This window comes from Pectinophora gossypiella, chromosome Z, assembly GCF_024362695.1.
Source record: "Pectinophora gossypiella chromosome Z, ilPecGoss1.1, whole genome shotgun sequence".
Taxonomy (NCBI): Eukaryota; Metazoa; Arthropoda; class Insecta; order Lepidoptera; family Gelechiidae; genus Pectinophora; species Pectinophora gossypiella.
Genome location: NC_065433.1, coordinates 3,824,731 through 3,851,296, shown reverse-complemented (window position 1 = coordinate 3,851,296; position 26,566 = coordinate 3,824,731). Strand labels below are relative to the sequence as shown.

General features: G+C 41.4%; 1 protein-coding gene across 2 annotated transcripts; it reads right to left on the bottom strand.

Moving 5' to 3' along the window:
- Positions 1-8,070: 8,070 nt before the first annotated feature.
- LOC126380119 (uncharacterized) lies at positions 8,071-24,915 on the bottom strand. Of its 2 annotated transcripts, none has more exons than XM_050029363.1 (6): positions 24,773-24,915; positions 13,286-14,029; positions 12,836-12,983; positions 11,533-11,685; positions 10,932-11,055; positions 8,071-9,648 (listed from the first exon to the last, which is right to left on the bottom strand). In XM_050029363.1, exons 2-5 carry the CDS (start codon positions 14,014-14,016, stop codon positions 10,939-10,941), a joined length of 1,149 nt encoding a protein of 382 aa, XP_049885320.1. In that variant the 5' UTR covers positions 14,017-14,029; positions 24,773-24,915; the 3' UTR covers positions 8,071-9,648; positions 10,932-10,938. The 2 variants fall into 2 exon arrangements, with proteins under 2 accessions (XP_049885320.1, XP_049885321.1); XM_050029364.1 differs by lacking the exon at positions 24,773-24,915 and adding an exon at positions 24,309-24,489.
- Between the last annotated feature and the right edge of the window lie 1,651 nt (positions 24,916-26,566).

The window sequence follows — 26,566 nt, the reverse complement described above, 5'->3', positions numbered from 1 at the left end:
AGGTATATTTCAATTGAGAAGCAGGCCCTTCGGCGGTGCAAGCGGTGCTATCACACCGGGCCCCGAAATAGGGGGACGCCAAAATCAACAGGGGAGTATACGGATTGGGCACACCTGGCCTGTGAATTGGCCCTCTTAGCGGCCACATAAAATATGATACATTTGATGGGTGGCCGTAAACGAGATTTTTAAAAGATTTAATTAGGTAGGTCTCACAGAGGCGCCCCTCAAAATATTTTTCTTTCTGTCTATGGGCGACGGGAAAAAACAAAGACAGCTTCTCCTACACAGCCGTATCAAACAATGGAGAAACGCAGGAAAAATGTGGAAATCTTATTACGTTTTTTGCTTTGTCAAAGTCATTTGTACAAACAGAGCCTTATCAGCAAGTTATAGTGTTTTATCCCCCGACGCAACGCAAAGAGGTGTGTTATAAGTTCCGTGCCTGACTGTCTGTGCCACCGTAGCTTCAGAACGGATGCTTCGAATTGAATGTGTTTTTTACGTTTGCCGAACAGGTTCGATGACATAAAGGCTCCAGATGATGCTGGTGTTATGACCAGGGGGATTAAAATGGCCACATCGAAGCAATTCAATTCAATTCAATTCATGGAATGCAATGTTGATTTTTGACATTTGTTTGCATTGTGCACTTACTTTTATATGCGCAAATGTCAAATTGCAACATTGCTTTCTTAGATGAATTGTTTCGATGTGGCCATTTTAACCCCCCAGGTATGCGCAATCCTATGACAAGCCCATTGATGACGTAAGTGTTACCATTCAATTGGTATCTCCAACATTCCAAGGACTTGTGTCAAAGACTAAGTGAATTACTGACTAATATTTTTTTAACAAGCAACAATTATTTTAAATGCGCCTTTGCCATTGCATTATATTTTTTAATAAATACGTACCCCGAGCAATGAGAAAATAGGTAATTATCACGTTAAATCTGAACAGCGCCATCTACATTTTTTTAGGGAACGTAGCCTGAGAAGTCCCTCATTATGTATCCTGCTCATAAAAGGCCGAACTTTATGCCAAATATAATCATCATCATCAGCCCATTAACGTCCCCACTGCTGGGGCACGGGCCTTCCCTATGGATGGATAGGGAGAACGGGCCTTAAACCATCACGCGGGCCCAGTGCGGATTGATGGTTATTAACGACTGCTAATGCTGCCGGGACCAACGGCTTAACGTGCTTTCCGAAGCACGGAGGAGCTCGAGATGAAAACTTTTTTTTGTGGTCACCCATCCTATGACCGGCCTTTGCGAAAGTTGCTTAACTTCAACAATCGCAGACCGAGCGCGTTCACCACTGCGCCACCGAGCTCCTCCAAATATAATATGGCTGCATAATTATTTTCTATTTTGTGCATAAACTAGCATTATTAAAAGTAGTTCTTTGTGCGCACGCGAGTATGAAGGGCACATTTGCATAAACAAAGATACTGCACTATGCAAGTTACATAATAACTGAGATAAACAATACGTGTGGGCTAAGCAAATAAACTGAGATAACTTCTGAAGCAAACAAGTCAAGTGAACATTTGACGTGTTACAAGGAATATTTATAGAATGTTATCTCAGATACCTAAAGTTTTTATAGCAAAACAATATTATAACATTGAAGGCAATCACATTGTGTGAGCGTGCCAAATGACCCCAATGACCCCGTGATACGTCCGTGTTGGAGGTATTTAGGGATACGTAGTGATAATTAGAACTCCGTAGTCCCTAAGAACTTTCAGACGCATGTCATGTGTAAAAGTTGTCCAGTTGCGACACTGGAGCGCGATCGCACCGGGCGCCGTTTTATGGGGCGCCAAAATCAGCCAAGACGGGACCACTCTGGCTGGCAGCCCCGGACCTACAGGGGAGTAAGATTGGGCACACCTGCCCTGTGAATTAAGACCTCTTAGTCACGTAAAACACATACATTAATGGGACATTTTTAAAAGATTGAATTAGGTATATTTCGTTGGCCGTAAACTAATCGTAAATACTGTGTTTTTTTTACTGATGTATTATGGTTATTACTTACAGATGTAAGTACGTAGTCGTTACATGAGCCATGTCAGGGGCCCATGGCGGCTCAATAATAACCCTGACGTTCGTTGATGGGGTTAGTAATCCACCTCACAAGCCGCACGATTAGAAGAAGAATATGTATATTATTTGTTTCTAATTTTGAAATACCCATTTACGCGACATTTGGAAGTTATTTATCAAAATGGTTTGTTGCAAAAACCTATTAAGCAATCTATTTTATTTTGATTAAGATCGTAAGACGGATTCTTTTAAAATCAAAACCCCATTTTTTTCAACTATTGTGTCGGGAAATATCTACGATAGCAGTTGATGAATGTTAAGTAAATACACTGTAATCTGCACCACTACAAATGTAGAATTGATCAAAATTGAGGGTCTGAAATATGGTACTTCTCGTAGTCGGACCCTAAATTTTTGTTAGTTAGCGAAAATAATACACCGAAATATTACTATTTATCGGTTTTAAAACAATATTCCTCTATCCGCTTTCCTGTAGCTTTTTTTTTTTTTTTTTTTTTTTTTTTTTTTTTTTTTTTTTTTTTTTTTTTTTGACGTGACTTATTGTAGATTTGCCGCAGATGGCATTAACTACTTGGCCGGACAAATGGGGAGCGCTGAAGGCTCTCACCCGGTACAACGTTTAAGACAACAGGCCTGAGGGTGCCCAGTTGGGCGCGAACCTCGGCTCAGGGCGTCGTCTGAGAGGAAAAATATTTGAAAGAATTAATCGACCCTAGTGGGTCGATAGCGATAAGCGCTGAATGAGGGAAATCGTCGACCACGCCGGCGGGGTCGGTATCGGGGTCCTGAAGTGTTTGGTGTCGCGAGCTGATTGGCTGCCTCTATGGCTAGAGTAATCGGGTCGTCGGGATCGTATATTACGTCCTTCGGACGCCGATACTTTTCAGTACCGTCCCTAAGCGGGATGTATTCGGAAGCCGCAACTACCAGGGGATTTGGGTGGTGCGGAGCAGAATCGAAAAAACGTTTGGAAGCTAATTTGAGCCATTGGGCAATGGTTGGCAGACCTAGGTCAATGTGCAGATTTTCATTGCGAAGGAACCACGGAGCTCCCGTGGCTTTCCGCATGAAACGATTTTGTATTACCTGTAGACGGTGGATTTGAGAGGGACTCGCATGAGCGAAAACTACCCCTGCATAGGTCATGATCGGACGGATGCAAGTCGTGTAGATTTTCACCTTATTCCTAAGGGACAATTTACTTCGCTTGTTAAGAAGACAGTGAAGACGGCCCATTACAAACGCGGCGCGATCGCGCACACGTTTGATATGGGCCTTGAAAGTAAGACGTCTATCTAAGACTACGCCGAGATATTTGACTTGCTCCTCCCAAGGGATCGGCTTGCCAAACATCTTAATGATTTTAAGTTGACGGCGTGACCGTGGCGTGTTATAATAGCCCTTTGAAAAGTACACCGCTGCACTTTTCTCCGGGTTTACCTCGATTCTCCATTTGCGAAACCACTTGCCCAAGGCATTGGCCGCGCGTTGGAGGATTCCGGTCATCACAACTCGACCACGGCACGAAGAATAGATGGCTGTATCATCCGCAAATAAAGCTAATTCGGTATTAGGGGATTTGGGAATGTCACTAGTATACAATGAAAATAGTAAAGGGGAGAGGACGGAGCCTTGTGGGACTCCGGCATGTATCGGGTGCGGTGACGAGAGCGTCCCTTCTACGCGGTAGCGAAAGGTTCGATTTGAGAGGAAGTCTCGTATGATGTGCACGAGACGGTCTGGCACTCCCAGTGAATAAAGCTTGTAGATCAAGCCGTTGTGCCAGACTTTGTCGAACGCTTTCGCCACATCGAAGAAGAGCGCTCCCGTAGCGACAGGTTTTTTTAAGTTTAATCTACTGGAGATATGTTCAACAATACGGTGCACTTGTTGAACGCAGGAGTGTTTGGTTCTAAAACCAAACTGCTCTGGTGGAATAAGACTATTGGATTCGGCGTAGTCCCGTAATCTAGCAAATATGAGCCGCTCATAAATCTTCCCCATGGTATTGAGGAGACTTATAGGGCGGTAACTGGAAGGTTCGTTTTTAGGTTTCCCAGGCTTTGGTATACCAATTACAATTGCTTCTTTCCACTGCTGTGGAAAGACGCAGTTGCTCATGGCGACGTTGAATATTGCCGTTAGTAAGCAGATGAGGGGAGCACCGAAGTTTTTAAGGACACGATTCGTGATACCGTCTGAGCCAGGGGCTTTTCGGGTATGAAATCTTTTGATGATACCTAGTACCTCTTCCTCAGTAACCTGTGGAAGAGGAGGATCGGTGGGAGGTACAGAAGCCCTACGCTGAACTTCAGAGTTCACCGTCGAGAGGTGCCTACGATCGATAGGGAGAGTACTGGGCGAACATTGGGCTTCGAGACTGTCGGCAAGGCATTCGGCTTTTTCGTCATCGTCAAAAGCGGGGGGTTGGTTAGGCCTATTGAGAGGAGGAGTAGGAACAACCGTATCCTTTTGAAGAGACCTAGACAGCTGCCAGATGGCCTGGTGGTGGGGCTCAATGCCGCTCAAAAGATTATCCCACCGATTCTGTCGCATGTCATTAATACGTTTTCTTACAGTATGCTGCAAGAGACGCAAATGACGGCGACATTCCTCGGTGCGATTGGAATCATATGCGCGGGTGGCTGCGTTTTTCTCCGTTAGCAGATCACGGATATCGGTAGGCAGTTTCCAGCGATGGTCTTCCATCTCCGGAACCTGTTTTGAACTTTCATTCAAAACCGACCTCACGTGATCCGTGAGGGAGTTAATAGCTGTCGAGGCCTCCTCTAAGGAGGCTATTTCTACTGGGATACTATCTAAGTATACTGAACTAGAAGACTGGAGGCCTTCGGCCACCTTCTCCCAGTCCAGTACTGTCTTAGGGGTTGCTGGATTGTCAGGGGCGTCTAAACGGGAGCCTAGTTTTAATATAACAGGTCGGTGGTCGGATTGTAACTCGTGTAGTACTTCTATAGAACAAAAACGTAAGTTTATGTTCTTTAGAAGCGCCAAGTCGAGTATTTCTGGTCTGTGGTTCAAGTCAGGGGGATATCTAGTGGGCTGCAATGGTGTTATTATATCATAATAGAGGGGCTCGGCTAGAGTTTCTAATACCCTGCCTCTTGTGTTTGTTGTTAAGCAACTCCAAGAAAGATGTTTAGCGTTAAGATCGCCAGCAATTATGACTGAATTACTGAGATTAAAGAGGGCTTCGAGGTCACTTCTAAGTAACCTCTTAGAGTTATTAGGAGATAGATAAGCCGACACTAGTGTGATTGGCTGATGTCCTGTCATGCCCACTCGACAGATCGAAGCCTCAATGTCAGTGAGGGCAGGCGGGTCTATAGGTATACAGTGAAGTGACTTTCTATAATAAATGAGAGTGCCCCCTTTGGGCGCAAAGATCCTGTCGTTTCGCACTAAATTATAATTCGCCATCTTGGGGTCGCGATTAGAGGGTTTGAGGAAAGATTCCTGCACTAATAAAATATCTACCTGATGATGTTTTACAAACTCGTGAATCTCTGCACGTTGACCTAAGATGCCATCAGCATTGAAAAAACCTATTGTAAGGGAACGCGGTTTGACTCTACTTTTATTCGTACAATCCATTATTAGGCTTTAAATTGGGACAGGGAGTCTAATAAACTGTTAAGTTGACTAAGGGCCGACTTAAAGAGAATACTAAATTCCCTAAACTGGTTGACAGGAAACGCAGAGGCCTGAGGGGCCATCGCAGGAACCGGATGAGGCGCAAGAGTGGCTGCAGGAATACCTAAGTTGCTACTAGGTTGGGCGCGGAGCGGATTTGTGGGTCGGACGATTGCCGGGGGACGAATCCATGCGGATGGACGCTGTGGCGCGAGTTTGGTTTGCGTGAGTGGCAGAGCCGGGAAATCGCGAGTAGAGTGCGAGGAAGGGGCCATATGGGCCTTAGTGGGACCGGGTTGGGAAGCTGCAGCGCGGGCTGCCCTTCGTTGAGCTACCTTATGGTGGGTGCGTGGAGCCTTGGTGCATCCGCGATAGTTCGCAGGATGACCTTGCTGACCACACAGCACACAGCTAGGGGGTTCCACCTCGTTTTTGCCTCTAAGGCAATCCGAGGTAGCGTGATCACCTAGGCACTTTACGCACCTAGGCTTGGCATGACAATGCCTACTAGAATGCCCGTAAAGTTGGCATCTATGACATTGCGTTGGGGGGCCTCCCTTATGGGGAGTTTCAACTTTAAGGCCAGATAGACCGCAACAAGTCTTCAGGTTGAAGATCTTCTTGCCCTCCTCCGTCCTTTCTAATATAACGGTGACCATGTCGTACGGGACTTGGCCACGACCGCGGTGCATACGGTGCACCTCGAGAGCCGGAAAACCGTTTTTAATAAGGTCCTCCTTAACAAGAGTGGTTTCCCACTCCTTAGGGATTCCCTTTAGAATAATACGGAGGATACGTTCCTCCGGGAGGGCGTAGGTATGGAATTGTATTCCTCTACCTTTCAGAATCGAAGTGAGCTTTCTATGCTCAGAAGATGACGGGACCTGGATTTTGATCCCATCTTGGGTCGTGCGGGCGCTGGTGATTACGATGTTCTCCTCTTTCGCCCGAAGGGAGACTTCATTCCACCTATTTTTGTCCCTCATGTACAAGGGCGGAGGGGTGGGACCTTTTTGTACTTCAGTGACAGCCTTAGAAGGGCTGGAAGGGACCTTACGGACCTCGGGGATGGAAGAGGGGATCGACGTTCCCGAGGACGTTTTCTGAACCTTAGCAGGCTCAGATTCACGGTGACGGCGGGCTCGTTTTCCCTTACGGCCCTCCACGAGCGTGAATATGTCCTCCGAAGAGGACGACTCCACACACTCCGACGACGAATCGGACTCGGCAACGTCCATACGAACATCGCACGATACCTCATCGTCACCGGCGAGGAGGGAAGCAGGGGAAGGAGATGACGCGCGCGATTGGGACAAAGCAAGAGACGCGGTGGGGCGGGCAGGGCCGGGAAACGACGCGAAGGACGCGGTGGGGCAGGGGGTCGCGGGGAGACTGGGTGACGAAGCGCGGTCGGCACGAGGGCTATCAACGCGGGGCGCGGAAGGCAAAGTTAACGCCGCAACTTGCGGTACTAAACGGCATATCTCAGCGTAAAGCGCGCTGCTTTTATCCGCTAGGATATGCGTCAAAATGAGTTTACCGATTTCGGCCCACAGCTCGGAGCTGTCGGCCATTTTTAAGGGACGGCCAATCTGCTATAGAATAATTACTACCGCTTCGCAAAAGCGTTCCTCAGAGAATAAGCGGCGCAAGAAACTCTGAGGCGATCGCTCGCTAACTTTCGCAACTCGAGTGGGATTGCTCGAGGGTGTGTGAGAGTGAGTTTTGCCTCTTTGGTTGGGGTTAACAAAGAGGATGTGTGCTTATGGTGTGCCCTAAGCTGGTATCCCTTTGCCGATCTTATTGTGCAAGAGGGTTCCTATGCTCTAAGTGCGGAGGGTTTTTACACCCCGAAACACGAAGAGAAAAGAATAAGGGGTAGAGATTGGTCACTCTACCCCGGGTGACAGCTAGAGTCGACTAGGGTAGACCCCAAGGCCGGTGGTTCTAGCCCCGTCCGGGTAATATGCCTGCCTCAAAGTGAGGCAAGCGGACGCCCCAGGGCCACGTCCCACTCAGCTTAGTTAACACCGCAAGGTATCCACTGAGGACCACGAAACTGTGGTTTTAAATTAAGATCGATGCAACTGTAAAATAACAGTCGTTATTTTAACCTTGAAACTTAGATAAGCCAGCAAGTTCTGAGAAGAACTATTGTTGGCTCAATGTATGGCGGCAGGGTCACGCCAGCAGGTAGCCGGCAGACAATGGCGGCACGGGGCGCGGGGCGCGCGGCGGGGTGCTGCGGGGCGCAGCGCGGGGAGCTGCGGGGCGCAGCTCGGGACCTCTGAACAAACGACCGTTCGGGACGGCCGCTCGACGCAGAGTGTGCTTTCCTGTAGCAGTGCATCAACTTTTGTATGGAAAACGAATCACCTTAAAACCTTTGTGGTAACCATAATTTAATCTTTTGCAGAGGTCATAAAGGGGCATAAAGTCGCGGGTTCCCTTGTCCCTAGTTATCTGTGGCATACGTGAATGCGTATTTACTGTTTACTTGGGACTATCAGTTATTTACGGCAGGAGGAAGCAAAGCGAGCACGCGGGCGCAGTGTGCCACGAGAGTGATTCACCGCTCCACTAAACGACTTACGATTTGTTTTGTTGTGTACAGAAGTACTCACGGATTGAGTAAAAACATAATCATGTCCTAATTATTTTAGTTTCTATGATAATATTTAATTCTGCTATCTACTTTTAATAGCATTTTAGACTCCGCGTAAATGTATCTATCTGTATAATCTCCGTGTAAAATCTATATATCTATCGATGCATTAGCATTTTGCAACATTTAACAACATTTTACACATTTTGCATGATTGCAGATAGATAGATAATGCATTTACACGGTGTCTAAAATGCATGTCTGTATATGTATAAAAATGGATTTCTGTTCGTTAGTTTCGCTAAAACTCGAGAACGGCTGAACCGATTTGACTAATTTTAGTCTTGAATTATTCATAGAAGTCGAGTTTTAGGGAAACTGACGATTATATATATGTTTCAATGCAATATAATATTAATATAACAACATATATTAAAACAAAACAATATACAAATATTCAATACAATAATAAAAATAAGAATGTCTATAAGGTCGCCGTCAATTACACATCAGTTGACGTGTGGGCGTATAATATTATAAACCTCTGCCTACTACCTTCGGGGATGCAAGCGAGATGTTACCTCTTAATTATGAAACGTTCCTTCCCTTTAGTACTTAGTCTCTACCCTCAACTTTACAGATGCAACATAAATGTTTTTTTATTTTTAATTCTTTCGCAATAGCCAAGTCTTATATATAGAACAAGCACTGCACATTAAAATACAGGGTGTTAGTGACATCGTAACGAAAACTTTGAGGGGTGATTGAGTAAAATTCCACTTGATATTAACTCAGAATCATGGTCTGAATCATCTCCCTGAGTATTCGTTACGATGTCACTAACACCCTGTATAGAATTGAGGAAGAAATATTTTTTTAATTATAAATTAACTTTATAAGTTTTTCCGACATACGAATGTTACCTAATTTGATTAGGTACATATATATCTGTAAAATTTTACATTTCTATCCAACAAACCTCTTGTTTTCTGACTACATTCAAATATAATATTTCAGTTACACATAAGAACATTATTTTATTAATAGTCACGTACAATTGTACTTTAATTCTGCAGTTTTAATGGATTCTTGTAATCTTGACCTAATTTCGCTTATTTAAATTGAATACGAATAGCCGTTAATAAATAACTAGAATCACATCAGACTTAAATCTACGTAAACATAATAAGATTTCTGATTTAGGCGAACCATTGCAGCGTACATACAATACATCGCGCTGTCTTCAGCTGCGGGGCGGACAGTGCCTCGCATCTCTCCCCATCTTTTCACACGCACTCAGATCATAACACTGCAACAGAAAAAAAAAATACCTACAGTACTTACAATCACGCCCGTTATCCCTAATGGGGTGGGCTGAGTCACATGTAAGTCTTTGATTACTTGTGTGTCGTGTGCAGCCAAGTCCTAAGATGGATATGATTAACCTTATGGTAGCAAGGGTCCATCATGAAAGAAGGTAACAATTGACACAATCCCTCTGTCGGATTTTACGACATGCCCGGGAAAACAGACAGCTGAAATGCTCTGTTCTTTTTTTAACATAGATGCAGAAAAAATAAGTGGAATTTTACGTCGCAAAAGTACGGGAAAGAAAATAATTTAAAAAAATGTCGGTGATGAGAATGGTAAGCCAATGCAAGAGCGGCAAGGTCTACCATGCGCTTTGCAGTTGTAGTCGGTGGCTGGAGGCGCCTTGCCACTTTCGTGTCGCCTGGCCCTTTTTTCTGTCAACAGATCAAACCAGACAGTGGCCCCGACACCTCCTAATTTTATTTTAAGTTATACCCGTCATTTTCTTGTCCGTCGAAATGGAAAGGGACGAATGATTGTCAACAAGTTAATTTTAAAATGAATGAATAACCCGTGCGAATAAAATAGGCATCGCTGGTATGCAATCCATTTAACGTGCTGTCTACTTAATTCTGCCGGGTTATTGGCCGATGTAAAACTTTTAGACGGTTGTTTTAGATTTCTGCTTAAAATTGACGTGTATTCCATAAATTCTATGCCTGTCGATTACCCGTCCCTTTCTTTTTCAACGGATAAGAAAATGACAGGTATAACTTAAAATAAAATTAGATGGCGTCTGCAGGAAGTAGCACCATTGTCGTGGAATTGGGTATCTAAATATATAAAAGGAGAAACTGACTGACTGACATATCAACGCACAGCCTAAACGGTTAAACGTAGGCACTTGAAATTTGGAAGGGACGTAGCTTAGGTACCGTAGAGGTGCACTAAGAAAGGAATTCCCGGAATTCCCACGGGAACGGGAATTAGCGGGAAGATCCTTTTGTATGAAAAATCTAAACTGGTTAAGTTAGACGCTTGAAATTTGGCTTGTAGGTACCTTAGTTAACTTAAAGCTTAGTTGCAACAGGATATTGCAAAATTCCCACGGAAACGGGAGTTAGCGGGAAGAAACTTTTGTATGAAAAAATCTAAACTGCATAAGTTAGATGCTTGAAATTTGATATGCACTCCCACACACACAAAGATCTCTCTTTTATAACACGCCACGCGGACGAAGTCGCGGGCAAAAGCTAGTATTATATGTTTTTTTTTACTTACGGAGCGTTTAATCGACGTTGTGGAACTTTAGTATGGCTCGGCCTTGTATCTCCGAGTTGCACAACTTGCGCACCACCTCCTGCGCCTCTTCAGCCGGGAACACCGAGTGCGGCGGAGGCTCGATCTACAAACAACGACAATAGGCTAGTTTCCAACTAGTCAAATCAGTTATTTAGTCAGTAAGACGATCCGTGCTTCGGAAGGCACGTTAAGCCGGTCGGTCCCGGTTACTACTTACTGATGTGTGCACGTAGTCGTTACATGAGTCATGTCAGGGGCCTTTGGCGGCTAAATAGTAACCCTGACAACAGGGTTGATTAGGTTGCTAATCCACCTCACAACCCACACGATACGCCAACGACAAATTCTAGTTCGAATTTATATAAATTCTTTAGTAATTTTTTTGTTTCCACTTTTAGTAAAATGTTACTAATTCGACTAGTTAGAAACTACCCTAAACTACATAGCCTAAGGACAAACCAGCTTTGTCGAAAGAGGTACTTCTTACGAAATGTCAAAGTATTTTCTATGGAATTTGTATGGATGACGCCACAGTACACAGGCGTGATGTGTTATATTATGACGTAATTAGGTGTCTCACCTCGCCGCGCGCCACGAGGCCGACCAGCTCCTTGAGCTGCTCGATGGAGCCGTTGGGCACGATGGCAATGTGGACGCCCATATCGTCCGCCTTCTTCGCGAACTTGGGCAGTAGCTTCTCGCCGACGTCTTCTGTCACCAGCACCACACCTCCCTGTTGGAAGCGATGGCTCCTTTACAATGCGTGTCTTGTTTGTTTCTATATCGTTCTACTTCACAAGCCACTAACATTATCACGACATTGCGTGCGACAAACTACGTTAATGTTTTCAGTTTAAAATAGACTTGTGTGGTAATACTATCATTGTCGAAATCACTTTGTGAGACCATCTTTTGTTTGGTAAGGACTTTTCAGGCTTGAATCGCCTGATTGACCAAAAAAGTAAGATGATTCCGTGCTTCGGAGGGCACGTTAAGCCGTTGGTCCCGGCTATTAGCCGTAAAAACACCTCCACCAACCCGCATTGGAGCAGCGTGCTGGAGTATGCTCCTTACCCCCTCCAGTTGATTGAGGGGAGGCCTGTGCTCAGCAGTTTATGTAATGCGTAATTTTCAATTCACACATTTCTTCAGACTATCAACTGCTTTGAGGTTGTACTTTACTTTAAAGCAAATAGATTAAGGTATTCTTTACGAATATCACCTAGAGTTCCCACCAATTTGTACCGGGCGGCGAGTCACTCGCACTGGGTCGCAATGGCTGTAAGCCGCTAAGGTGTAAGGGAGACAGCGTACGGACTGTGTCTCCCTCGCTTTCACGCGTCAAGGTAAAAATGAAATTTTTGTACGGAGTGTCTGGCTTGAGTGTAACCATACTTGGAATCAGAGTTGTTAACAGAAAATGATGGCGCGTGCAATGTTGTCAAAGAGCGATCGCGTCGCCGTTGCTCTCGGCTTGCGCTAACAGTGAGGGATAAAGAGATTACAAGCTATATATCGTCACTAGAAAGCCATGATAAGTAAGCGCCAAAATATCCTAAAATAGTATTGTCCGTGTTATAATATGTATAGCTAGACATACAAAAAGAAAAAACACTGTAATCTTACATTGACGTCATCTAAATTGGATAAATAGGCAAAAAGTTATGGAGGACATACATACATACATACATAAACTCACGCCCGTAATCCCTAATGGGGTGGGCAGAGCCACAAGTAATCAAAGACAACTTGCAGCCACTGTTGTTGTTATGGAGGAAAAACTAAAAAAATACTTTAAACGGCTTTTTCTCGGAATGGCATTTTTGCGCTTACGTAATTCTGCCTTTTCAGTGAAGTGAATGTGGATGAAGCGAGCACCTGACCTGTGCGAGGCACTGCAGGGAGCGGTGCAGCGAGCGGCTGGTGGTACCGAAGTTCATCACCAGGTCGACGGGCCCGCCGCACGCGTCTGTCGTGCGCTCGATCAACTGTTTCTCGTATAGATCTTCATTCCACTGCACCACCTTCACCCTGGACAACCAACACTTGTTACAACTCATATACCATCCCCAAAGAAAATCAACCAGGATTTCATGTTTTTTATTGATTCCTATATCCCGGAAAATTACTACGATGTCTTTGTAAACCGAAAATATCTAGGATCGATACGGCCCGTATGGTATAATGGTTGATATAATGGTCTAAATTCAATTTTAACCTTCTTTACTATTTAACATAAACATGCATAACGCACGGAAAACCATCGCAGCATTGATAATCTATAAAATTAAAACTCTTGTTTCAAAGTCAGAACACGAAAAAGTCAAACTCACTCTTCGCCTTCCTTGGCGAGCACGAAGCCTTCATCCTTGAGGGTGGCGACTGAGATGTGGATGCGGTCGTGGAGGGGACCTTCCAGCTTGAAGTAGTGCGTCGCGATGCGCAACGCCCATAGCGCAAGCCCGCCAGTGCCCACGATCAGCACCGTCGCTTGGTCCTTGTGGTCCGGACCCTCCAGTACTCGGCTTAGGCAGTCTATAGCCGTGAACACTGTGTTCATCGCCAGCAGCGCGCCGGTGGGCAACATCGCGGCCACGCTCAACGGCAACTGGTCAGGCACCGGGACTAGGCACTTGAAATCCGGGACCACGATGTAGTCAGCGTAGCCGTGAGGCACACCCTCGTAGGGGTACAGAACTATCCTGGTGCCCACGGTGATGCCGTCCGTGCACTCGGCAGCCTTGCCGATAGCGTCGACTACTCCGGCGACCTCGTAGCCTGGGAACAGGGCGCCGTCGCGGAGGCCTATGTGCGCGGGGGTGGAGGTGTGGATGCCGAAGCCCTCCATCTCGCCTGAGAGGCTGCCGATGGAGGAGATGGAAGAGGTGCTGCACACGGAGGCGGAGCGGGTCCTGTTGGCGCGGTAGCAGGCGCCTGCGTACACCACACGGATCCTCGCGCCGTACATGGGCACCTCCGGCACGGGCACGTCGAAACTGAACACACATTCCTTCAACGTCGGCCCGGGGGACTCTATCGATACCTGTCTGCACAGCTTACTCATCGTGACTTGTTATCTGCAAGAGAAAACTCGAGTTGCACAAGAGTACGCTATGTTACGGATTGCTATGGTTGACACCGGACACAAAAAATACATTCTTACGTCAGCCGTCTAATGTGTAAATTTAAGCGACACAGTTCGTTCGCTATCTCCCTTACTCCTTAGCGGTTTACAACCATTACGACCCAGTGCGAGTGAGATCGGCGCCCGGCACAAATTGGTGCGGGTCGGAGATTACCGTTCTATACGTAGTATTATTCTTTATCCTATGATGGTAAGAAAGTATATGGACCTTACACGTACAAAATGAAGTGACCAGAAAGTGGGTACATAATAATAGCTCTTCGGAACTCGACTAATAGGTGATCTTCGTTAAGACTTTTAATATCTTAATCTATTTGTTCAAAAGAGAAATACAACCTCAAAGGAGTTGATAGTCTGAAGAAATGTGTAAATTGAAAATTACGACGCATTTAATAGCAATAAAACACTAACCAATGATTTCGTTTTTTTACTGTATATTACGACAGCTGTACATAGCCTCGTCCATTTAATATTTAAAGACAATAGTATTGCCACACAAGTCTATTTTAAACTGAAAACATTAACGTAGTTTGTCGCACGCAATGTCGTGATAATGTAAGTGGCTTGTAAGGTAGAACGATATAAAAACAAACAAGACACGCATTTTACAACGCGCACGCGTACCGTCTATGTAATATCATTATCATAGCAAATAACTAAATGCAAATATTACAATAACATACAAACATTTGCCTTGTTAAGTACTTCTTTACTGATCCGTTGACAGTAAATAAAAAAAAATACATCTACCGCGTTTATTGCCCCGGACATTTGAAGGGTACCCTTACATCCAAAAGAATCTAACCATAGAACCGGCTAATCAACTCGTAAAAAGAAACACCAGACAATAAGATCCCGATTCCGACCCCGCCGGCGTGGTGGACGCTATCCCTCTTTCAGGACTTATCGCTCTCGGCCTACTAAGGTCGATTTATTCTTTCAAATATAAACCTCTCAAACTACGCCCTACCTTCAACAGTTCGATTATAGAAGCTAGATTAGACATATTCATGAAATGCTCAGATGAAATAAGTAGACCCTGAAACTTCTACATACGAAGATCCACCCAGAGAAGCAAGGTTCTAGAACCTAGAACAAAGACCCCCTAGAAAGGACTTATTTACATTTAGGACACTTTTCTAGAACGAATCCGATGAATAGGGCTAAATTTAATTCGTTTCCATGATTATTTGCATTGTTCTATCATGTAGGTTACGAGGAGGATGACCAACCTCATCAACCCTGGTGTCAGGGTTATTGTTTAGCTGCCAAAGGCCCCTGACGTGACTCATGTAACGACTAGTAACCGGGACCGACGGCTTAGGCCTTCCGAAGCGTAGTCATTCTTACTTTTGGACAATCAGGTGACCAGCCTTGTAATCTCCTTACCAAACAAGGGATCACAACAAAACATTGATCAATCTTCATATTTGTAACAGCGGAGTGGATAAACTGATAAATAACAAAATACCTTAAACAATTTGTTTACCTCCGAGATTTTTCGATAAGGAATAATCATCATCACCCCATTAACGTCCCCTGCTGGGGCACGGGCCTTCCCTATGGATGGATAGGGAGATCGAGCCTTAAAACACCACGCGGGCCCAGTGCGGATTGATGGTTATTAACGACTGCTAATGCAGCCGACCAACGGCTTAACGTGCCTTCCGAAGCACGGAGGAGCTCGAGATGAAAACTTTTGTTTTTTGTGGTCACCCATCCTATGGCCGGCCTTTGCGAAACTTGCTTAACTTCAACAATCGCAGACCGAGCGCGTTTACCGCTGCGCCACCGAGCTCCTCAAGGAATAATATAAATTAATAATGAAGGAATAATATAAATTAATAATGATAAGGAGGTAAGAAAAACACAGATTAGAACATGAAAATTGAAACGTTTCACACTTCTCTACTATTACTATTAGGACTATTTGCATGCCATTGTAGGTACACTATTTATTTATTTATCTATTTGGCACACAACAGTTACTACAATATATTCATGCATCACATACATTTAAATCATTATATCTAATTGCGTAAATAATTAAAGGTGAGCAGTGGGATCTTGTAGGCTAGATTAGATTAGACCGGTTCACCATCTCCGTTTTAGCGTTAACCTGAAGATTCAACAGGTCCAGTTTTTTACAAAATCAACTGCCCGTCTGATCTTCCAACCCGAGAAAAGGAATATCAGCTCTATACAGTTTAGGTCCCACCACATACCCGAGAAATGCGTTGCGATATGTGACCTAACCTGTATTGGGCTGGTTTTCCCTTCGCGGATTGAAGGTCAGTCGCTTCTGTAAAAAACCGGACCTGTCAAATCTTCAGGTTAGGCGGGCTCCGTGAAAACGGGATAACGTTATGTAACATAAAGACAGCGTACCTATCTTTTTTTATGTCGTAGGTTATACTTGATACATTTTAGTTTAAAAATAGTCTATTGTGCAGTTGTAACGAAGGCCAACCATTTATTTAAAGATCATGCAAATTGATAAATTCTAAATGTATTATTCAGTCAGGTTATGAACTCGTTGACTGTTCATTCATTGAGTTACGTTATCTTATTAGTTGTGTAAGAACACAATCCAAGTATCGTGACCATGATTACCATTTCAATATAAGTACATACAAACATAAACTCACTCCCGTGATCCCTAATGGGGTGGGCAGAGCCACAAATAATCAGAAGACAACTTGGCCTATCGCCCATAACATTAGTCCATTATGTTAGAAATAACACAATCCGTCTGTCGGATTTAACTACACGCCCGGAAAGACGAGAAGCTGAGCTGAACGTATTCTGTGTTTTTATTTGCTCCCAAACCAGCATTGAAACTCACCTTCAATAAAAAAACTTTTTGAGCTGTCGAATTTTGTCCGACAGGCGCGTTTATTACCGCAATTAATGTTTTGTACACTTTTAATATGCTTACACATTGATACTGATTATTGAAGGTATGTATAATATTTATTACTCAAGTGCAGACTAATTTATTAAGAAACAATTAAATACATTAACTAAACACGAAATTACATAAATAATTAACAAAAATAATGCTATTTACTGCACTCGTCAAGAAGCCGATTATTGAATGGATATCGTCCAGAATATTTAAATGTGTCTAGATGTAAGTGTCCCATAAATAAATAAAAAGTCCAATTGTTCGGGATACCTCCAAAGGCTCAGATTTTGAAATACTAACATACATACAAATACCATGTGGCGCGAGTTAAGGAATCCACTTCCGCATCATCAGCATTCCATAACAATGCTGATGTCAACTTTACATGTAAGAACTAGATTAAGAAATTGTATGTTGTTGCAATAACCTAGTTTAAGATTTTAGATGTAAGCAATTTATTATTGCATTAGGTCAGTATATAAACATAAGTAACTAGCTCTAAGATGTTCTTTACACTACGTTCTTTTGAATAAACGTATCGTGTCTTCCGGAGTCTGTGTCTCAATTATCTACACCTTAATTCGCGCAGATCCACAAGTAACCAGAGGACAACTTGCAGCCACTATTGATGCGAATTCCTAAGATAGATTATGATGAACCTTATCATGACAAGGGATCAGCCTATCGCCCATGACAATCGGGTAGTTTCCTAGATCAAACATAAATTACGAAATTCTGATTACTAAATAAAGACAGATCTAAAGATGACAAGAAACGTTTACTATTTTCTATATAATTTATTTATGAATTTTAATAAAGAAAATGTAATAAGTGCGACATATTGTCACGTTTTCTATGACGTCAAAAATTGCTTTTTCTTTCAAATTTCATCCAATAGTAATATCGTGTTTTGACGTTTAGTAAAAAGTAACTGATTTGACTAGTTGGAAACTACCCTATTAATATGTACTTGACAGTACTTTTTCTAGCCTTCATTTGTTTTTTCTTTGTAGGTAGGTACGTAACAGGGTGCGTGGGAAAAATGCGGGTGGCATGAAAATGCATAGTACTTAATATTTTTTTACAAGTTGAGGGTATTACCGTTCGATCGGGTCATTCGAGTCAAGTAAAACTGCGTGAGAAAGTTGCACATGGGCTAAAAAAATCTTCACTTTCCCCGACTTAATTAGTTAATTGAATTCACTAATTGGAAACTAGCCAATTGTTGATCATGTTAAAAAGGGCACAAACCTTCAGTCGGTTAATGTTTTATTTCGCTTCCAGACCAGCACGGAAAGAGAAACTCTTAAAGACATGAAGATACAAGAAGTAAAATGTAGACAAAATTATGTCCCGAGTCCAAAAACCATTAACCCAAAAAACAGGGTTATTAAAAGAGTGTAATGTTGAGAATTGACCGACAAAATTCTTAACGATTGCACGACGAACGAAACCTATATCCGCACCGAACTAACTAGGTCTTCTTCTAGCACATCCACGCACCATAGATCACGCAAGACACATTCCAAATTGAGATAACATCGCAACACGCGACAAGATGATTGAAAAACGTACGACAAACAAATTGAAGAGGGTCCCCATACAATTTAACTCAATAACGCCGTCGTATTCGACCGCCTCTTCTATTAATACTATGTGACTATCGCAAGAACAATATTTGATTCCTGCCACTTAGATATAGGAACACTCGAATACCCAACAGCTACGTTGGGTTGAGTGTTCCATGACCTCACTTAGCATATATATCGTCGCAAATTGTATCGCTCATGGTTCGTCAATTTAAACTTATAAAAGTATAATGATGATAACATTCATTCGAATCGTTTCAATATACCGGGTGACACCGTAACGAAAACTTTGAGAAATGATTCAGACCATTATTATGAGTTGATATCAAGTGAATTTTTCCGTCGCAAAAGTATGGAAATTAATATAAATAAAAAAACAACATTAAACTGTGTTTGTATTGTTACTGTGGCATCCTCTAATGATAAATATTTTCTTTCTTTCTTTCTTCTTCTTTAAAATGGTCTTGATTTTTTCGGTAGGAAATTCCACTTGATATCAACTAAGAATTGTTCTGAATCATCCCTTCAGTATACAGTTACGATGTCACTAACACACTGTATAAAGAAGGTATGTTGTACTCAAGTTGTACTCAAATAACTACAAGCAATCAGGAGATAATTCTGAGAAAGGAATCCAATATGAATTTGATGAACCCTATTGTGATAGGTGATAAACCCGTCATCGTTATCGTACACAATCCCAATTAATCAGTTGATTATTCTGAAAATAACATAACGTAAGCTCACAAAGTATTCCCACTTGTGGTAGTCAGAAGTACAAGCCTCACTTCAACAAAATTCTTAAAAATATTCTGTCTCATAAGACACAGTAGGATTTTTTCCGGAATGGCACACAGTAGGTACAAGCAGAAAGTCAGTTTTTTTGTTTTTATCCCAATTTGAATTTCGAAATGGAACATCTGCTAATGTTTTATGTAACAGACAACAGCCGTATCGAGGACAAAACTGAGATAACGGTAAAATCGCGCATTTTGAATCAATGTGATGGTGGTAGACGTGAGACTGGAGAAAAAAGTTCATTCTAAGTTCAAAAATAGAATGTTTGTAGGCCGTTGTACTGGACAGGTCTCTTAAAATCACCTCCAAGTTGACCTTATGATATGGTCCTAGCATATGCATCCTGAGGGTATTGGATATTTCATGTTGACAATTAGACAATGTGTTGAGCTTTTTTGTAAAATTAGTTACATAACTAGGTAATGCAATTCCATAGTCTCTGCTTACCCCAGTGGGAAAAGGCGTGAGTTTATGTATGTATGTAACTAGGTCATTATTACTCGTACATACAAATCATCAGTAGACTAGTCTCCATTGATTTGAGTTAACAAAACTACAATGTAAAAATCTAATAAAGAAATTAACAGAATGTGTAGTGAGTAGTTTCATCTAAATCGATTCAGTAGCTTTTACATGAACAAGTAATTAAAAATTCTACATACATACGTACATATATACAAATATCTATCCTTACAAATATTCGCATTTATAATAGAGAAATAAGGAAGATAATGCAGACTCTTTTGTATTCTACCCACGTAATACCTTTCAAATTCTATACTTTTAATTTAAACACTAGATGTAAGAATACAATACAATACAAATACACTTTATTGCACCAAAATAAAAAGAAATAATTACAAAAAGTCTCTTAATTAAGTACATGGCAAATGGCGGCCTTATCGCTTAAAGCGATTTCTTCCAGACAACCATAAGGTGAGGAAAAATGTTAAAAAAAAGCTCTAAGTAAAAAGCTCTGTTTGTAAGTGTAAGAATAGGTAATTTAAGTGAAATTATAGTCGTTAATAGTTCAATTTTTATTAATTTAGTGTAAAAGTTACAAAAGAATGTCATTGAGAAAAAAAGTCAGCTGACTGGAGGTTTCATTGCAGCTTGATTGTAGCTGAAGTACGGACGTCAGAAGTTTTTTTTTGTTTTGTTGAACAGAATAAATACAGATCTAAAAGTTAATGGCATGTATTTAACGCGGCGACAAACTAATGTGATTAAGGGTTTTAAAAATAATTAAAATGGGTAGCAAAAATAATAGGTTGGCAGCTACAGTCAAGTAGCATTTTAAGCATAAAGTAGCAGCTTTATATTAAGTTATGAGGTTTATTTAAATTTAAATTGGCAGCGATTTTTTTGTGTAGCAACTGAATTTATTGTTAGGCGACAACTTGACGGCGGATAAAATATAAAAAATAGGCTTTTATAAATTATAAAATGAGATCGTTTAAAAAATTAAATGGGGTGTTAAAAAAATATGCACAAGGTCATATAAAACATACTATGTGCGACATTTTATGAGATCTAAATAAAGCAAATATTGGCATGCAAAAAAACATTACTGGTTTATAATAATACTTGTATGGCTACGGTTACCTATCTTAAGTTCGATTTTTTTTCTGCCGAATTTCATTAAACAGACAGCTTTTCGACTATTTTTGTTTCGGTTTTTTTCACTTCGCCGAAATCACATTTGCCTAAGTTTCGTTTGACTTAATAACAATTCGTTATTTTTCGTTACTCCGACGTTTCATTTGTAAGAAAAACTATTTTCCGAAGTTACGGTTGGCCGAAATACATTTTGTCCAAAATATCATTATGCCGACATTCATTACACTACTGTTAATAAACCTTCAAAATCATTGACCTTAAAAGGTCTTCACCGCCGCCTCTCGGCCCTTCGGGCCTCGATGGTCACAAGTAACCTAACCCACTCGGCTATATGCCAGGGGGCTCGCTTTACTCGCCCCCTGCCATATAGCCTTCGTAACCTATATTTGCAGTGTCGGGGTGCCGCGAATTTCCGTGCTCGCTTCGCTCGCACCTGTTACCGCAGTCGTCTCGAAGCAGCTTTCGGGCCTCGATCACACAAGCGAGCTCCATAGAAAAAAATAAAAATATATTTTCAAAATTACATAACATAGTATTCGGTAAATTGTCGTTTTGGTGCAGTAAAAATATGTCAAATAGATCATATAGGGAATGAAAAAACTTCAAAAGAGACTTCGGCCAATAGTAAAAAATGTTTTCAAAAATTGTTGAAACGTTGTTCGGTATAATGACACTTATGTGAAAATATTACAAGTAAACAATAACAAGCAATCGTTTCATCCCGTGACAACCGCCCGCCGCTTGCCATTGGCTAATAAAATCCTACACCACCCCCTGCGCCGCGCCCCGCACTTCGTTTCATGCGGAAAGCCACGGGAGCTCCGTGGTTCCTTCGCAATGAAAATCTGCACATTGACCTAGGTCTGCCAACCATTGCCCAATGGCTCAAATTAGCTTCCAAACGTTTTTTCGATTCTGCTCCGCACCACCCAAATCCCCTGGTAGTTGCGGCTTCCGAGTACATTCCGCTTAGGGACGGTACTGAAAAGTATCGGCGTCCGAAGGACGTAATATACGATCCCGACGACCCGATTACTCTAGCCATAGAGGCAGCCAATCAGCTCGCGACACCAAACACTTCAGGTCCCCGATACCGACCCCGCCGGCGTGGTCGACGATTTCCCTCATTCAGCGCTTATCGCTATCGACCCACTAGGGTCGATTAATTCTTTCAAATATTTTTCCTCTCAGACGACGCCCTGAGCCGAGGTTCGCGCCCAACTGGGCACCCTCAGGCCTGTTGTCTTAAACGTTGTACCGGGTGAGAGCCTTCAGCGCTCCCCATTTGTCCGGCCAAGTAGTTAATGCCATCTGCGGCAAATCTACAATAAGTCACGTCAAAAAAAAAAAAAGCGGCCCGCACTCTGCTAATCGTGCGCGCTTGGCGCCGTTTTCATTAAATTTTGATTCCCAAACAAAAATATTAGAATCCTAATACTTAATTACAGTACCCGTTTTATTTTTTTAGGTGCTTGCAAATCGCAGCCCGAAAGTGTATTTTTATATGGAAGCCTATATTTGCCAATAAAATATTTTTAATTCTCCTGTCATAATATTAGTCGCCAAGTCATTATTTATAATACCTCACCTATAATTTCATTGGCCCTGTTAAATATTTTTGCTACCTTAAAGTAGCAGCCATTATTGAGTTTTTATAAATCCTTGCATTTCGAAGCTCATCTAATATAATTGTCGCAATAATATTTAATCGCTGCCAAGTAATTATTTGTAACAAAACAATTAGTCGCCCTTTAAGTTTTTAGTCGCCTCGAAAATAATAAGCCAAAGTTAATACCAAATTATAGTTCATCAGACTTAACTTCGGTAAATATCCCGCTGACTGGAGGATGGTTAGAAAACTTTGTATTTCCATTTTTTTATCGGAACAAATTCTGTTTTCAGCATAATTCAGTAGAACAAAGCAATTATGTCTCCCAGACAGGGGATCCCGCTGAGTGTAGACACATATTAACAGATATCATAATAGTAACAGTTTAAAAAGTATTTTGTTATTTTATCTTTTATCAATGAGGTTGTGGTATAAATTGCTATTTAGATGTCATTAAAAAATAATTACTCGTCACATATTTCCATTGTTGAATGCTCATTTTGTTCTTTTCTTTGATATAATACTTTATTTATGAATAGAGAAAAATGTGAAAGATTTGATTTATAACAAAAATATGTTCTTTTATTTTTAAATTAAAATAAAAATGTCATTTTTCATTCATGTTTTTATAAGCTTAGGTACTTATTATTACACTACCGTCACACTATGTCAAGGTCGCGATCTCAAGCATTGGGACTGGGCAGTGTAATAGCTCAACAGTGTGCTTGATAGATCGGGCTTGATTGATTTAGTAGTGTAATAACGTCTTTAACCTTAGCAAACATACATAGATCTAAGCATTGATGTATAACGTTACTATAGTGAATATGCAACTTTAAAATATTTTATGTTCCATATTGCATTTAAGTACACAAAATATTTAAATTCCAACATGTTGATTTTCCCGTGTATAATGAATTGAAAATTTTTTCATTGTTGTGGCCTAAATTGGTCAACTGACCATAAGCAGTTAATATGACAGGTCCCCTTATTAGTGGGCTGCCTTCGCTGAGGTGTTGCCGTGTGTGTCTGGTGTGTGTGTCTTTTTTAGATGTTTCATGTAGGGTGTCTCACTAATACTCCACACCAGTTTGTTTTGGTGCTGAGCAACTCAATCTCTGTATAGTACTTCCTTTAGGTTTTAGTAATTTCTTGTTTAACTGTCCACATCCTAAGGTACTTATGGAAATCATCCATGCAAGTGAACCAAGGCACCCCTGAGAGGTGTGAAAAAATTATTTAAAAAAATGAGATTGATTAAAAGGAAATTATTTCTTATTCAATATTTTATATACAAATTCATTTTTATTAATGGGTAATTTTTACTCTGAGGTTGACATAATTTAAATCTAATACCTAGAATAAATACTTAAATAGTTTTCCTATTAATAGCTGGAAATTATTATATTTTTATATTTAGCAACATTTTTTTTTGCTCTCATATTGTTGACATAAGTATTTGGTGTCAAATAAATGACTAAACTTTGGCACATCATATTATTCTGGACACAAATAAAATAAACTATCTGTGCTAACTAATTGGTTAATGTGTGTATGAATATTAGTGCCCTACTTATGCTACACAAGAGAGTATGCGGACAAATCGTGGCCATGTATAATTTTTACCTTAAGAAATCACAGTGCCGTGATCACAAAAATGTAGAAAATTTAAAAATGTAATACTTACTCCTACCCAAAGGAAACGAGCGCCTGTGACAGCGGAGTTCTAAAGTCCAATACTCAGTTTTAAATGTCTAAAAATAGTGACCACAGAGACGTGTTAATACATTAAAACAGAAGCATGTTTTGAACACAAAGAGCGCTGTCGAGCCGCCGTAAACAAGGACGGTCACACCACCGCCGACTGCCCAAACAAACCCGCTGCACAATTATATAAACATTACAATGACCTTACCCAGCCTGAAGGTCACAACATCGAATTGGTACCCGAAGGGATCACCACAGACGGACACGCGACCTACCTTCAAACTAAAAATACTCCAGGAACCATCATAGACGACATCATAGTCGTCTAATGCGAATTCCAAACAATTACATAAAACCATCTTGTGTGAAAAGTTCTCCAAACAAAGTTTACGCAAAGCAATATTACCACAAACATTGGTTTTAAACCAGTATATCAGAACTTACCAAATTGACTCTGTAGAGTAACTGGTTTAGTCACAAACACACTATTCTCGTAATTTCAAAAAAAAATGGTTTTTATTTACAAGGACAAAGAATAGACGTAAAAACTATTTTATTTTATGACGTACGAAACGTTCCGTTTCATGTTTTAAGAATCTTACTAATGACCGCCTTAAAAGTACTCTGTGCCGCCTACCGCCTAGGCATGTATGGTACGACCAACCGACTGACTAGATTAGCATGGAAGTTTGTATAGGCGTTATTAAACTATCCAATCCATCGGGGCTCGTCAGCATCGGACTGTGTATTAGCCCATCTGGTGGGTAGGGTTACGATTTTGCTGAACATTTTAAGTACATACACCCGAAGCATGGGGCTGGATGGATCTGGTAATGTACTAAGGCCTTATGTTGTGATTAATGTGTGGCGCGGTGTCATGTCAAAGCTCTGCCGTTGCTCTACCAGCTTTGCACGTGACTAGAGGTCAATATGAAAAAATGCTATACAAGAATATAAATAGCCCTTTCACAGTTAACCATTAAATATTTTGTTTAAGAAAGTACTCTTCTTACGGACTGTATGCTTTGTAAACATAAATAATTTAACGTAAAATGAAACGTTGTGACAACTTCCTCTAAAGGTGGAAACACACTTGTTGGAACCCTTTAGAAACCGCGTACATTTCCAAAAGGCATGTATTTAACGCGGCGACAAACTAATGTGATTAAGGGTTTTAAAAATAATTAAAATGGGTAGCAAAACTAATAGGTTGGCAGCTACAGTGAAGTAGCCTTTTAAGCATAATGGCAGCTTTATATTAAGTTATAAGCTTTATTTAAATTTAAATTGGTAGCGATTTTTTTGTGTAGCAACTAAATTTATTGTTAGGCGACAACTTGACGGCGGATAAAATATAGAAAATAGGCTTTTATAAATTATACAATGAGGTCGTTTATAAAATTAAATGGGGTGAGAAAAAATATGCACATGGTCATATAAAACATACTATGTGCGACATTTTATGAGGTCTAAATAAAGCAAATATTGGCATGCAAAAAATATTATTGGTTTATAATAATACTTAATAATACTTGTATCTTAAGTTTGATGGTTTTTTCTGCCGAATTTCATTAAACAGAAAACTTTTCGACTATTTTCGTTTTGTTTTTTTTCACTTCGCTGAAATCACGTTTGCCTAAGTTTCGTTTGACTTAATAACAATTCGTTCTTTTCGTTACTCCGACGTTTCATTTGTGGGAAAAACTGTTTTCCGAAGTTACGGTTGGCCGAAATACATTTTGTCCAAAATATCATTATGCCGACATTCATTACACTACTGTTAATAAACCTTCAAAATCTGTGACCTTAAAAGGTCTTCACCGCCGCCTCTCGGCCCTTCGGGCCTCGATGGTCACAAGTAACCTAACCTACTCGGCTATATGGCAGGGGGCGAGCAAAGTGTCGGGGTGCCGCGAATTTCCGTGCTCGCTTCGCTCGCACCCGTGACTGCTGTCGTTACGAAACAAATCTTCACCGCCGCCTCTCGGCCCTTCGGGCCTCGATGGTCACAACTAACCAAAATATGTCAAATAGATCATATAGGGAATGAAAAAACTTCAAAAGAGACTTCGGCTAATAGTAAAAATTGTTTTCAAAAATTGTTGAAACGTTGTTCGGTATAGTGACACTTATGTGAAAATATTACAAGTAAACAATAACAGGCAATCGTATCATCCCGTGATAACCGCCCGCCGCTTGCCATTGGCTAATAACGCCCTACACCACCCCCCGCACCGC